Source organism: Ostrea edulis, chromosome 3 (genome assembly GCF_947568905.1).
Source record: "Ostrea edulis chromosome 3, xbOstEdul1.1, whole genome shotgun sequence".
Taxonomy (NCBI): domain Eukaryota; kingdom Metazoa; phylum Mollusca; class Bivalvia; order Ostreida; family Ostreidae; genus Ostrea; species Ostrea edulis.
This window is the reverse complement of record NC_079166.1, coordinates 10,475,874-10,491,959: the sequence shown is the minus strand read 5'-3', so window position 1 is coordinate 10,491,959 and position 16,086 is coordinate 10,475,874. Positions and strand designations below refer to the sequence as shown.

Sequence of the window (16,086 nt, the reverse complement as noted above, 5' to 3'; positions counted from 1 at the left end):
CATGACTTTACAATTATATAGCATTACTAAATAAATTTTTAATGGGAAATGAAGATTGATGAGACTTTGGTAACTAGCTCCTTGAGATATCAATTTGGTGCACCTGTTTTTGTGACAAAGACAATTTTAATTACAATATAAAATTGTTTCCATTGCCCCCCGCCCCCTCAGGTATCCCGAGGAATATCATGTAGAAGAAAAGGAACCAAACAAACTACGTCATAGCACACGTGTATCAAAAGGAAAGTCTCTGTATATACGTTACGTCATATTCTCCGATACTGATGACAACAGTTTGAGTATATTAGATAGGTAGGCTTTCTTCGTGCGGATGAATCTGGGGGAAGTAGTTCGTCAGTGTAAGGTTCGTTCTACACAATCATTGAGCATGGATTTTTTCACTGCCCAGACCACGTTTTGTTATTAAAGTGATATCCATTCAAAATATCAAATAACTTAGGCAAGTCTTGCCCAGTAAAATCGTCATCTGATTCGAACATGAGATCATCAGCAGGATTTAACGTATTCACCTTTTCAATTTTATTTGACGGTTTAGTGGTCATTTGACCCACTCTGAGTTTGTCGTAATTCTGTTTCACGTGAGACCTGATTTTAGATGCTTTCTTTGGTTTTCTCGTAAATCTTGTATTATGCACAACATGCAGAAACTCCTTCGGAATTCTTGGGATGTCGTTTTCTAGGAGGAAAAGTCTATTCTTAAACTCCGTGATTTCTTTAATCTTCCCCACAGGTGAATTGTGTTTCACACTTTCTGTGCTTCGATTTTTGCCGTAACCTTTCTCTAAAGAGTTTAAAGCTGAGAAATTTAGCATGCTCTCAAAGTCCTGAATAATTTGTTTTGCAAACAAAATATCATTTTGTGTTGTAGTTTCCATTGCGTTTTCTTTTGTGGTATTAGATTTAATGTTTGGAATAACGGTAGAAGGTGGCATGGTGTTTTTCTTAGTTGTAATTCCTGTTGGCATTGCTGCTGTGGTTGTATATGTTGTTGAGGCGGCGGCGGTGGTAGTGGTGGTTGTAGTAGTAGTAGTAGTTGTTGTTGTTGTTGTTGTTGTTGTGTCATTGTCATCATACATATTCAAAGATGGAGATAATGTTGGACGTCTTGATAGATCTGTCTCGTTCACTATTTCAAAAATAATATCGTCTGTGTCCACTGTATCAGCAATTAATGTTTTGTTTTCTTCATCTCCATCGTCTGTATCATTTTGGTTGAAATAAAATCTTGGAATATTTAACGGCCAACATTCTCCATCATAAACCTTTTCCATTCCTCTGAAAATTTAGTACATGAATTAGTCCAAGTGCATGTCGTTTTTCTACGAAAACTGTGTAGTGTAAAGGAGAGAATTTACTTGTACAACGAGGAAATATTTCAAAATTACGAGAAACATTTCGAGTTAATTCTCTTGAAATTTCGAGATCTTTTCTCGTAATAACGACGGGATATTGCGAATCCCCCCCCCCCTCAATACTAATTGCTTTGTATGAAATACATTTTCTTATCCGTTATTGAACAGATAAATCAAACCTCCGTTATAAATCTGCTGAAATAAGGAAGAGAAGAATTTTGAGGAAACGGTAAGACATACTCGTGACAATTCAAGGTGCAGTTGTTGATGTATGTTGTTACAGACAATTCTTCATTAGTGCCACAAACAGGATCCCAAGTAGCAGGACAATCACAACCAAGGTCTGAAAGGGAATTTAAGATCTAATTTGAAATACAGCAACATTTATTATGATGAACTGCATACGTTAATGTAGTATTATCCAGATATATATAAACATTTGTACAGACAATAACTTCTAATCACCTTGACAGATATATAAATGGGGACATGTGGTGCTGTTTTGATCGACGCACTCGTCATTGGAAATACGAATGCATTCTTCCGCCGAAGAGCATGGGTTGTCCTAAAACATAAAAAAAACAGCCATTGTTACGTTTTTGAATCCTGTAACTAACAGTTCTGCTTAGATAACTCTCAACTGTATAATGCTACAGTGCATATAGAGTACTTTTAGAACGGACTATTTTCTTACAATTGACCGAAGTGTTCCCTATCTGTGCCTTTTCATGGGTACGTTAATTGATACCTCAGGACATCGAACTAATGTAGACTGTTAACACTTATTTACATATGGCTATTGAATTAGTTTTTTAAAACGTATTGTATAATTGTACCCGATGTTTGGATATTATATATATTAATGAAATGATTCAGATAAGAGAGAAACAATTACAACATGTATGTATTTGCGATAATATCAAATTCGTTTCATTATGTCGAATTCCTCTGAAATTCGTGGGGCATTATTTTTTCACGAACTTTGCTATGAGTACTTAATTAGATTAGATATGGTTACTGATAAATCGCCATTAACATGCAGGTCAATGTCATATTATACACTCACAGTAAAGAGGTGGGGGATAGACACTGTGTTTCCAAATTCTATCGTGTTATCACTACGCTGCTCATTTCGTATTGTGTAGAACAAGTTACCATAAGTAAAAAAAAAACCACCTGATTTTTCTCAGAAGTTGTTTTGTGAAAATGTAAGAAACAATTACTACAATCTACCCCCACCCCCACCCCCAATGCTCTCCACTGAGCGGTTCCATGTGTATATATTGCTCTTCACTGAGCGGTTCCATGTGTATATATTGCTCTTCACTGAGCGGTTCCATGTGTATATATTGCTCTTCACTGAGCGGTTCCATGTGTATATATTGCTTTTTTTTTTACACCTTCATTTCTGTATGCAGTATGCTTATATACAGTGAAGCATAACTACATATACACAAAGACATAAGTGTGATAATTAGTAAGAATGGTAAGTTGGTAGAATCGAGCAAATTTACAATAAAAATAAATGTTATGTGTAGAATGCAAGGTGAAGATAACGAACAGTGATCAATCTCATAACTCCTATAAGCAATACAAAATAGATAGTTGGGCAAACACGGACCCCTGGACACACCAGCTTTGTAGATATTTTACACTTTGTAGCCATAGTATTTTAACGGTGACGTCATGATTATGAATAATTTTCCGTAATTCTTGAAATTTCTTCAACGTATGCTAGTTCTTCGATGATTTGAAAATGACAATTTCCTTTATCTCATTACAACTGACACACAGATGTACATAGATCCCCCAAACAATTCCTTCAATTTTATGTGTTTTGCAATTTATATAAAACAATTCCTCATTTTTGTGATAGCATCTCATACGCAGTAGAAGTGAACAGATAAGCCACATACTCTGTAGAAGTGAACAGATATGTCACATTGGCTTTAGCTGACATCTCACACTCTGTAGAAGTGAACAGATATGTCACATTGGCTTTAGCTGACATCTCACACTCTGTAGAAGTGAACAGATATGTCACATTGGCTTTAGCTGACATCTCACACTCTGTAGAAGTGAACAGATATGTCACATTGGCTTTAGCTAAACGATATTTCAAAGAATGTAACAACCGAAACAAGTTCTTGGGACGGGTAATTTATTCTTCATTTTTCACTGTTTGTTTAAGGCCTAAGTTCACAGCCCTGTTACTCTTTTACACTCACATTAACATTCACGTTTCCATTATTCATGTTAGTCCTTAAATAACCTATTTTTCAAGAATGTATGTCATTTGAAAAGTTGAATTGAGGAAACTTTTGCGATATCAAGTACAAAATACTTTAAACATTGAAATACATGCAACAGTCGAAGACAAATTCTAAGACAAAAGTGCGTGTGTACACGAATCCCCATACATCTGTTCATTAATTCAATGAATCGAGTTTTTATTTTGTCATTAGTCATTAATATGTATCATTATTTACTCAAGAGTGTTTTCAGCACATGTAAATTAGACCTTTATTGGACCATAAATCACATTAATGTTATCAATGTTCGCTATATTGATGTCTGTACTTATATGTGATTTTTAATTGCGGGATTCATTACAAGTGTTTGAAATCTTACTAATCTACGATTACGATACGATATTGTATAATAAACGCAATAGGGAAAATCAAGATGTGAACACGTCACTAAAACACTTTCCATTGTTTAACATTATATAAAAATGCAGTAATCAAAACCTGATTTCATTGGACAATATGATGTATTTAGATTGTAAATGAACACGACACTTACGACACAGGGGTCCGGAGCACATTCACATCTAGGACAGGTCTCTTGTAGCAAACCAAAAGAACATTCGATAGGTTCAGGGCACGGTTTATCACACTCCAATGAAGCTGTAAAATTCAATACTACAAATCGTCATCACACATTTCTTGAAATCAAAGTCAAAGCAAAATTGATATACATGGAACAGTCCTATTTCTATTCCTTATGAATGTCATAGTTACAAGGGATACAATTAATGGGGGATCATGATTTGTAAATAAGTTCCAATTAATAAATCATAAAACATCATTGATCCTGATTCAAGTTCCCTTACTCTATTGAGAATTAAAATATATATTCTTTATTGAACAATTGTATTCATGTATCAATGGCATCAAAATCATTCAACTCATTTTACCATTGTTCAAACGAAGGCCTTATCTTGACAATAATGAAAACATATTAATAGTATGTAAATTGAGAAGTAACGACGAATTTATAAAATGTCATTGAGAAATATTCATCGTTACGTCGGGAACGTTTTCCCCAACCGTTGTTGAAACAATAAATGTCATACATACACGTCATCAGAAGAGTAACGAGATTTAAAACAGGTTCTATTTTCTCATAATGGTCATATGTGTAGTAATCTTTCATAAATGAATAAAAGCAAATTATCATAGACTAATAATCCTAAAGCTAATCAGATACTGTACCTAAAGTTTCACCAAAAATTGTTAAGTCTCGAATAAATGGCATATTCTTAACATATATCTTGTTAATTGAAATAGGACTCAAGGCGGGTGTGACCGGTCGACAGGGGATGCTTACGACTATGAAGCACCTGATATCACCTCTGGTATGTTCAGTGGTTCGGGTTCGCCCTACTCTTAATTTTGTATTCTTTGTAGAATTGCTGTTTGTTATCTTCACTTTTTCTTTATGTAAACTCTAACCGAAGTTCAAATTTGAGTTCCACTATTGTGATGATAATTCATTTTCTTTAACAAAAAACTATTGAACAAGGTGACCCCGATGTACATTAATATAATGAAGAAGAGATATTAATAGAACAACCCTGATCATGTAAAGGTCACATGTTATAAATGCAAATGTCCTCGTTTTTTCTGTCTCCATTTTTATTGTTTGAAGTAAGATTTAACTACTTATCTGACGAAAATGAACCAGAAACTATAAAGGTCGCTGTGTTATGATACCATACAATTACTCATATCGTCGGGGCCAAATTTAATAGATAACTGAAAATTTACATCTTAATTGTGTTGTATACGACTATCCCGTTGGATCAATGAAGGAATGTATGCTAAAAAATAATCAAATAACTGAAAGTAACATTTAAGCAACAACAACAAAAAAAAGGTGTGATACGTTTCTATCATTGATTATACATGTAGTTTTCTTTTATAAACTTTGTGCTACTGAGAATCATTTGGACATTTTAAATATGTTTTGTTCTGTCTTTTATAATTCATTTAACAGCGTGAAATCTTCTTTTAAACAAGACTTTGTCTATGGTATTATAAACCTGGATATTTTGATTTACTATATAAACTCTAGTTTTCTATACAGTAACTGTTGTTAGGAAAGTCACATCTATCCGTTAGTATTTTATAGCAGTCAAAATAGACACCCAATCAAGTCATTAGCAACCATTCGATTTCTTTTTGAAGCAACATAATTGACACGACATGATATTGACACTTAAGAATAGATATGGGAGTTTACACACTATTGACAGTTTAATGATTGATAATGGGTTATAGTTATAAATAGGATGCATGAACGCGGCATAAAAAGTCAATTTTACATAGGTGTAACGTTTAATTCATGGGTGTGATTATTGTTCATAACCAGAAGGCTGATAATGTATTTTGAATGTATTTTGAATTTTATTTTTGGCAATCTTACTTAAACTATAGGCGTATCTTATATTTAGGAATCAAAAATGAACTTTCTGGAAAATTTCATCACATAATTACATTACTATAGAATCCTTATTTTTATGTGGTCAAATTTGTGTTGCTCAAGAAAAACAAAGGTTTGTTTGAAGACATTATCGTAATTCAACTCACCTGTTCTTACATAATTTACATTCATGTGTATGTACATAACACGTAAACATAAAAACATGTATGTTTATGTTATTTTTATATAAGTATGATATTGAAGCTACAGTAACTAATATCCACTTATTTATTTCTAAGACACTTTAAAATAGCATTATTTTCAAACTCTTTCAAGCTGGAAAAATCTGTCCAGCGAATTGGTTATACATGAAAACTGAAGATAACGAACAGTGATCAATCTCATAAATCAGACCCTGTTTTAATCCGTGTACTTAAGGAGATAATTTTATTTAACAATATTTTCCATTTTGTGTCTTGAGAATATAAAACTCCTCCTAGGCACCTGATCCCACCTCTGGTGTGTCCAGGGGTCCGTGTTTGCCCAACTATCTATTTTGTATTGCTTGTAGGAGTTATGAGATTGATCACTGTTCATTATCTTCACCTTGCATCCAAGACATATAATAGGTTTCTCGTTTCATTTGTAAATCAAACAAAATGACAAAACGAAGCATCGGCATCAAATACATATATGATTATATACATCATTTGAACATTTGGCAAATCCCCCAAAATTGTTTTAATTCCCAAAGATATTTTACTTGATTTACTTCTTACCATTTAGTAGTGTAGGAAAATCATCACTGTCTGCTGTATCTGCTGTTTCAAGCTCCTCTGAGGTATTCAAGGTTCTTGTCATATTTGTAATATCAGCATGATCATCTCCATTAGGTTTGGGAACATGGGATATATGTACGTCAAAGTCCTCCAATAATTCATGGAATCCGATGGGGTCTTTAAAGCGTTCAATTAATGCTTTACTTCCATGATCAATGGTACCTTTTCCTTCATTCTTACGAATATGTTTTGTTTGTCGATTTGTAGTTTCTAAATTCACAGGTTTAGATTTTCTGTGAGGATGATCATGTTCTCCACGAGTATTCAGTGTTTCAGATTTGAGGTGAGAATGATTATTCTTTGGATGAAAATTCGACGGTTCCTGATTTGAGCTGGAGTTACTCTGTTTCGAAAGAATACTCGAAGACGCAGAACTTAGAAGGGTACGATTTTTCTCTGTGGAAATGTTAAGAGATTCAGAACTTCGATGAGATTGGAATTTTTCAGAGAGAATATCAAGCGATTCAGAACTTTGATGACGATGAGCATGTTCCGGAAGAATATTGTGAGATTCAGAATTTTGATGAGACTGGGTATGATCTGAGGGAATATGTGGTGGTTCAAAACTTTGATGGAGGTGGACATCCATAGGAAAATTGGGAGATTCAGAACTGTGATGAGGATGGCTATGATGTTGGTGATTATCTGACGATTCAGGGTGAAAACGAGGATGATTATTGCCAGCTCTCATTCTGTTTAGAATGTTTATGATGTTAGTGAGTGGAACTCCGGGGGCTGACGATGGTGGTTGTGGATTCGGAGGTGGAAAACTAAGACCAAGTTGATGTTCGAAGAGATGGCTCTGAATGGAATGAGGGATAGTTAGGCTGCCTTTCCTTCTATCTAAAATATTTTCAATTTCATTGAAAGACACACCTGCAGACAATGCTGGAGTCATTGGCATCGGGTGAATAGGTCTTAGTCCTGGTACTCTGTGCCCAGGGAATGGAAGTGGTCCATTGAGAGAGGAAAATAAGGTGAGGAAGTTCAAAGCGTGGTTCATCGTCAACACTGCAATGACAAACAAAATGATCAATGCTGACGACTGTTTCTGTCCAATTCTATATCGTTAGGATTGTAGTTACTGAATATTTATAATCAAACTCTTTATGTTGAATTTATGACAATTAGATGAATTGTGTGACAATCTGTTGATGTGAGATTGTAGATCACACAATCATTTGAATTGTGATGTACATCATTGTATGTAAATTCATTATTTTCACTTCACATTTTGATAAAGCAATATTAGATAGATATTAGAGAGAGATGGATAGACTGCTAGATAGATACATCTAGATAGATAAATAGATGTATAGACATGATTGATTGTATTTCGTTATAAGCTTCTTCTGTTTGACTTACAATTACAATTTTATCTGAGACCAGGCTTTGAGTCCTCATTTTTAGAAACAAATCAACGGAAAACGTGTGATCTCTAAGATAGCACAAATTGACTTCAAAGGGAAGTGAATTTGATAATTAAGTTTGAAGACAAACATTAGAGAAAGACTTTAGAGATTTTAGAGATTTCCTACGTATTAAAGTTTAATTTACAACTTCTACCCCCTCTGATATGTAAATACCAATTTTCTTTTTAAAAAAAAACACAAAAAAGCAATCAGCAGGAGTTTTACTGAATTGTTTTTAATTGTATTTTCCGTGAATTCAGTAGCTACATATACACTGTACATTAAAAGTATCTTTTTATACTTTTGATAAATATATATTCTAACATTGCAATGACGTTAACCGCTACTTATCAACAATTAATAAACAGACATACATTCTTTATTTCCTCTGCAACAGAGATTAAGCAATGCATCAATACAAGTGTAAACTGTGCAAATATTCAAACGTACAAAAAATAAATGTCAATGAGTTTGTAACAATATGTAGATATTCTAAAATAATAATAAGGAATTGTCCATACCACAAAGAAAGACCTTGCGTGTATACACAGCAATTAAATTTTATACAGCTAATACCATGGGTATGTCACTGTTATAAACAATCGTCATGTAGAATAAGACATAGTTTTACAGTCACTATCTGTATTATGTTTCAACATCATCTTGTATACATTGTTGTTTAGTAATATAAAAATTGCCAGGTTTTTCGAGATGTTTAAGTTTTCTTCAACATCATCTTGTATACATAGTTGTTTACTAATATTAAAAATTGTTAGATTTTTCGAGATGTTAAAGTTTTCTTGATGTTGTACTATTTAGAGGTACCGAGTAACAGTTTTAACGTATTCTAATGAACCATCGTAGGGCACACTTATGTTAAATTAATACGTATAGAACATTGCTCTCTTTGTTCTATTAACGTCTAGTATTAATCCTTGACCATGCTTACAAAAGTTTTGATAACTTACCTGTTGTCGACAATCAGGTGTATGGTAACAAACCTCGGCGCCTCTCCACCATCATGTATCACGGTCCTATAGCGTCGTGTTCCAACGATCGTTAATTTTCCAACACTGTCGCCGTTGCGTATAAAACTATGTCCTCGTATATTATAATGAGATAAAACAAACTTATTTGTTGAAGAGAATCATAACACTTTGTAGCTAATCCAACAGACAGCATGTGTCGTCCTTTTCTACTGAACGAAATCCGGTCATTTATCTTGGCACTGCATTAACATTCTGTTTGAATAAGAAAGATGACTTCATTAAAAGCATTTCCTGGGCAGTTTCTGAAAGTGTCGTGCTCTCTAGTTGCTAAGTTAGTAATGTTTACCGCGACATACTAATTTATGTTTTACATTATTAATGAATGCATGCGATTTTTCTCATACCTGCAATCTTTTGGAACCTCACTGCTAATTACTCCGTGACACACCGCTCTCACCCCTCGTCATTAACTGATGGTGTGTTTAATTTCTTCTCTTACTTTCAATTGTCTAATTCGATGTGTTATCTAATTCATTCTTAATCAGAATTTGGCAAATAATTATCATAATGTTAGGTCATAGTTGTATAAAACATCATACAAAATTTAAGTTTATAAAGGGGAAATTGAATATCCTACGTTGGAATTTCTAAGTTAATTATATAATCGGTTTGAGCATACTAGTTTTGGAACTAAGTATCTTTCAACACTAATATATATATATATATATATATATATATATATATATATATATATATATGAAAGGTGAAGATAACGAACAGTGATATATATATATATATATATATATATATATATATATATATATATATATATCACCATTGTAATTTTAAAGTGCATTTCCTTCACAAGGAATTTTTTAATTAATTTTAACGGTACCCAATGACTATGAATTTGTCATTAACGATTTTATGGCTATCGGAATGGAATGGGAATTTTATACCGCCCTTGTAATGATACGTACGGAACTAAATTCAATCTCTAAAGTTTGAACTTCCTTCATGTTTTTAAAGTCATGTAGGGTGCGTTTTGAAAAATTGAAGGATAAGCATACCGGTATTACATGTTTAATTCACCTAAGGGTCTTGAATACATCTAAGGTAACCAAATATCCATAGAAAACCTCAGGAGAATATCTCTAATAGAACTGCGTTACTAACTTTGATGATCAAAAATGGGGAGGATAATGGGGGGAAATGAAATTGATGAGCAACAGTGGTCTTCCTGAAGACCATTTCTCTTTGTCCTTATTGCTCGAAAAGTTTGAGTTTTCATTTATTTGAGCAGTCAACATTTGTGTACAATTTCAGACTTAAGTGCGAGTTTCGATTTAATTAAGTTTATCTGAAGAAATTCAGGCCAGGTTACGCAACGAAGGGTACGTAAGTTTTAGGACCATTCTCCAGGAGACGCAATGAAGAACAGCTAAATTTGCTGTATATTCGTTTAGAATTGCGCACCGTATGTGCACGCTGTTCTGGAATGTGTACATGAAACAAATTTCAACAGATCCTTTATTTCGAGCAGATATGAAAAATGAATATGAATCACTTTTTTTATTCTGGACTTCTGAAGCTAATTTCGTCTTAAATACATCTACATAAGCGCATTCATTATGTACGAGCAGTTTGTCTGTTTGACCTCGAATGTCTTTAATCACAAGCTTCGTTTTAAATCTTAAGACCGACTTTATTTACAAAATTTATGAACAATATCCAATATACTATATTGTACCTACGATAACCTCAATTTTGACAATTTTCAAAACACTTAAATGAATGAACACCACAAAATCATGAACAACATTTTCTTTAAATGATTTTAAATGTTTCCTGATTATGTGTTATTATGTATGGAGATATGATTAACCTTGTTTATAGTTGAGAAAACGTTGTACCAAATGTGTATTCATTTAAGATAGTTTGTTCCCATATCAATAATTGCAACGTCTAATTTAGAGATTTTTTCACCGAAAAATGATCATTGTAAATGTCTCTTATCACTTCAGCTTCAATGATTAAGCCATTGAACATGATACCAATACATTAGTGATATATGGTTTCATTGATGAAATATAAGTAGGTTCCTTTATAGGGTCGGAACATTGCTAATCAATCAGTTCGTGGTTTCTTTTTTGGCAGCAAAAACAATTTGAAAATCAGAAATACATAGCAGAGACAGAAACTACCACCAGTCGATAAAACAGTTGTACCATTCATCTGCCCTGTACAAACCCATCATCTCGTCAATCTTCATCAAGCTGACGAAGGCATTGCTCAACATGTATGAATGACGAATCAGATTCACTGAAAACTGATGTCAGTAGCATGTGAAAGTGTACGTCACAATGAAATTCTCTTTATAAACAGTATTATATTGACAGTAAGCTGATTATATCAAGATGTTTAAGGTGTTAATGTTTAATGGTGTGCTTGGTAATATGTGTTACTTTGATTGCGGATGATTCATATGCTGTGCATTATTTTAAAGCTATGATGCTATGAAAAAACATTCATCAAGTTTGTTAAAACGAGATGGAAAACCCGATCAATGAAACTGAATTTTCCTATTTTTCAGATGTATTGCTGTATAATGAAATGTGTTTTCAATTCTATGAACTGAAAAATAAACAATGAAAACGGGACAAAACACGTGTGAAATAGTAGTCTGTAATATCTGTTTAATTATTCACTGTAAAAAATGCTAACGAGAGAAACTGAACTACAATAACATCACCTGAACCATTCAATTAGGTCCCCTGGAAACCGCGAAAATATGACACCTTGAAAAACTGTAGTACTTTACTATAGATTAGTTATCCATTTATCTTTGAATCTTGTTTGATAATGCACAAATTATGCATTAGGAACTAATTGGTAGAATATGCATTAAATTCTTGAAGCTAGACCATGTTTAGGAGCAAATGAAGATAACGAACAGTGATCAATCTCATAATTATATAAAGAAGACAGCATTAGGAGAAGGGAAAACAAGGACCCCTGGACATACCAGAGGTTGGATGTTATAACTAAACATCCATCTTAAGGTAACTCCATACTCACAGTTTTATCTGATACAAGTTTAAAAAACGTATTTATTTATATATATTAGGGTTAAAACTAATAAATTATCAAATAAAATATATAGGTCATCACACTTTTTTAGATGCGAGACATACATAAACAGAATCATATATCACCTACAGAAAATTGCAATTTTCCTTCAACAGCATAATGAAAACTTCATAGAAACTGGTTAAAACGATAGAATAGTATTCATAACAATTTCATGAAACTGTATCTTCACAAAAATATACAAATGTCTCTAAAAAATAAAGGATATCTATCACATAATAGACATGATAGAGAAATCAATAAAAACAGAGTTATTGCCCTTGGATCTAATATTTTGAAGCATATCATTGATTATGTACCTATAACTTAGAATTTTTGAATATTTTATTTTTAACAAGATTTTTTACAATATCCATCGGAAAAGACTCCAACAAAATTTATGCTCGTACCATGCATAAATCTACATAAATCATTGATATTGCAAAATCTGATGACATCACAGGAGGGTGGAATTACTTTAATATACACATGTCTTCATCGTACTCACCGTGCATTTCATAGCAAAGATATCATTGTTCTCTTCTCTGATAGCTCATAATATCTCATTTGGTTGCTAAATTATGTTAATATCTGGTAGGAATTTAAAGACTGCACACAGTACTTTGATTGTATCATAATGCACTTCCAATTCCATTACAAAAACATAAGTGACATTCATTGCTCGAAAATTATCATCCACTTCTTGAACATTCTTTAATCTACATGAAAATGACAAACGAAGATTTTTTTCTTCTTAAAACTGACAAATGAAAATCAACCAGTACGACAAGACAATGTTTTATTGAAACTTATGGTATAGAATCTGTGTCGTAGGTGTCAAACTTTCTTTCACAGAAACACCAGGGACGTGCTTCACATGATAATTACAGACCTTTACAATAACAAAACTTAAAGTCAAAATGTAGCAAAAATAGCATTTTCTCTCAGAAATGATGAATTGGTATGCATTTAGTAAAACAGAGACAACTCGCCGTATGACTGCGGATTTCATTTGAATTAAAAACAAATGTGTTCTAAAGATAAATGTACTTTCCAATTTTTTGTATATATCTTTATGTATCTGGCATTAATTGAAAAAAGGATATATCTCACGCTGAAGGGGCATGATTTTAAGAAAAGGTGATGGGAAAATTGTGTTAGTGTAATTAAACTATTTAAGCAGGTAATTTTAATTCAATGAGATTAATTTTTTATAACTAATATCTTCAATATAGCGACTCGTCCTTGTTAAAGGGATAATATCAAATTAAAAACAGAGTATCGGGTATTTACATTTGTTTGTGCAGAATGCACTTGTAAACTGCGAAGTTGTTTTATAAAAATCTTAATCTGCACACCAAGTTATGTTACATAACCAAGGATCCTAATTTGCTATAGAATCAATTCCTTATAATTTAATTCCACTCTAGAACAATAAGTTTTAAAATTACTTTTTAACAAAAACGTCAAGAGTTAATGATGTCACAATGCTTTTTGTAGCAAGTTATCTAAGACTGCATTAAACTATTAGTTCTGCAATTCCAAAACATAAACCTGTATTAGTAATTATACGATATACTTCTCTTCTCATAGATAAAACGCATTTTTACAATTTAATCATTGTTTGGCAGATAATGATGTTCAGAAACAACGTTTGCAACCAAAAACCGTGGGGTCTTTGAACAACAGGACTCACCCCAACAACCATCATTTTTGTTTCGTCTGTAGCGGCAAGTAGCCTGCTGGGTAATCACAATCAAGCTACCGACACATTCAACATACATTGTATTCAAAACTGTATTTCACATGTACCTTTATTGAAATTGTCAATATCAAATAAAATTAACATATCAACAACCACATATCAACTGTCAACATCGCAATACAGCATCCAAATTGAAGGTGACGATTTCGCCGTTTGGGCAACCCGATAAATTTTATGCACATGCAAAAATTTCTGAAGTTGTCCACTGCCACATGGGGGACCTTCAAATAATAAATGACCATTGTGCCACTGCCTAAAAACTTCCCACATGTGATATTTATACCCAAGGGAATTCTTCACTTTTATCCCCACCCACAAAATACTCTATTGCCTCTTATATCTTGTTTAAGAAAATATATCTTACAAAATCAGATAAGCAAGCCCCATCCGAATCAAAAAGTTGTATAACTTTACCTATGAATTGAGGATGTGTGATCATATTCCTCCGCAACCAAATACCTGTTTAGCTGCCCACCTATTCCGTCTACCCCTGTCTGTTCCTTAGTGCTAACATTGTAGGAGTGCCTCCCGAAAATGCAAGAAAGTAGAGAGGACCAAACCAGTGTAGTATCAACAGAAATGCTCGAAAGTAGTTGCATGTCCTACTTGATTCGATCTAACAATTTGGAAAGTTTAATTTGGCCTAAATCATTGGTCCCACAATGAATAAGTAAATATTGAGGTTTATTTTAAGGGTAGCTAGGTATTCAACTTTTTTTTAACCAAGTCGATGAATTTCAATCCCCATTCCGGAGCCACCCCATACCTATCCCGGTTTCATTCAGGCATAGGCTCTGTCTCCCTGACCTGTGACTGTCCCTTTTATATTTTAAGAACCGACTATCCTTACCTTAATGCTGCAAAGTTAGATCTATATGAAAAGTGAATATAACGAACAGGGATCAATCTCATAAATCCCATAAGCAATATAAATTAGATTGTTGGGCAAACACGGACACCTGAGGTGGGATCAGGTGCCTGTGAGGAGTAAACATCCCCTGCCAACCGGTCATACCCGGCGTGAGCCCTATACCAGTGTCTTGATCAGATAAACGGAGTTATCCGTAGTCAAAACCAGTGTGCCACAAATGATCTAACAATCGATATGAAACACGTCAGACAGCATTTGACTCAATGATAGATTGTGCTGGCAAACTAGCTCGTTATAACGACCATAGAATTTGCGAAATGCTGACTTTAAACGAAACTCTTGAACCCCTGTACCATCAACTTGTTTGTCAGCAGCTTGCCTCGATTTAAAAACTGACCATACGCAGAACAAGCTCTTGTGTATCGAGACACATGAGAGACATAAACTCTATATGTAAGTGATAATGGAATATTGCTACAAAAATATGGGAAGTTGACGATGGAGAAGCTGAAATCCGGTTTGTGATAAAGTTGAGTTGTTAGTTTGCTATTAATATCTACTTTCAATAAAATATAAAGCAGAAGTGGAAGACTCTGTGGTGTCTTTAATTTCGAACTCACAGGGATATATCGAATTGACATACAAATGTATAAATGAAAGTTATTGTTAATAGATAAAACGTTGTTGTTATATCTAAATGTCGAATTGAAGGTGACAGCAAGATATTTATTCTTCTCACGTAGAAGTTTCTGAATAAATTCTGCTTCATATGAATATCAAAACGGGTCAGCTAACAAAGGAGCACATTTCGTGCCCATGGGAATTCTGACAGACTGTTGGAAGACCTGATCACCAAAGACCACAAAGAAATTGTCAATGAGGAACTCTAGCATATTTTCTATTTCAACTCCAGAATACTTGTGCATGGAATCAGAATGGCGTTTAACAAAGTGCTTTTTAGGATGACTGATCACTAGATATGAATATTTCCTGTTTTCCGT

The 16,086-nt window shown here is 33.5% G+C and overlaps 1 protein-coding gene across 1 annotated transcript; it reads right to left on the bottom strand.

Annotated features, from left to right (window-relative positions):
• Nucleotides 1–218: 218 nt before the first annotated feature.
• LOC125676115 (uncharacterized) lies at nt 219–9,572 on the bottom strand. Its single transcript, XM_048914024.2, has 6 exons — nt 9,300–9,572; nt 6,860–7,930; nt 4,179–4,282; nt 1,839–1,938; nt 1,614–1,716; nt 219–1,296 (listed from the first exon to the last, which is right to left on the bottom strand). Exons 2-6 carry the CDS (start codon nt 7,920–7,922, stop codon nt 399–401), a joined length of 2,268 nt encoding a protein of 755 aa, XP_048769981.2. The 5' UTR covers nt 7,923–7,930; nt 9,300–9,572; the 3' UTR covers nt 219–398.
• Nucleotides 9,573–16,086: the final 6,514 nt, after the last annotated feature.

Bases quoted from the DNA above. Each gene is read 5' to 3' on its own strand.
- LOC125676115 (XM_048914024.2), bottom strand. From the start codon at position 7,922: ATGAACCACGCTTTGAACTTCCTCACCTTATTTTCCTCTCTCAATGGA. The intron at 4,283-6,859 runs GTAAGAAGTAAA...TGAATTTTACAG, and splicing joins TTTTCCTACACTACTAAATG to CTTCATTGGAGTGTGATAAA. The intron at 1,939-4,178 runs GTAAGTGTCGTG...TTTATGTTTTAG, and splicing joins GTGCTCCGGACCCCTGTGTC to GACAACCCATGCTCTTCGGC.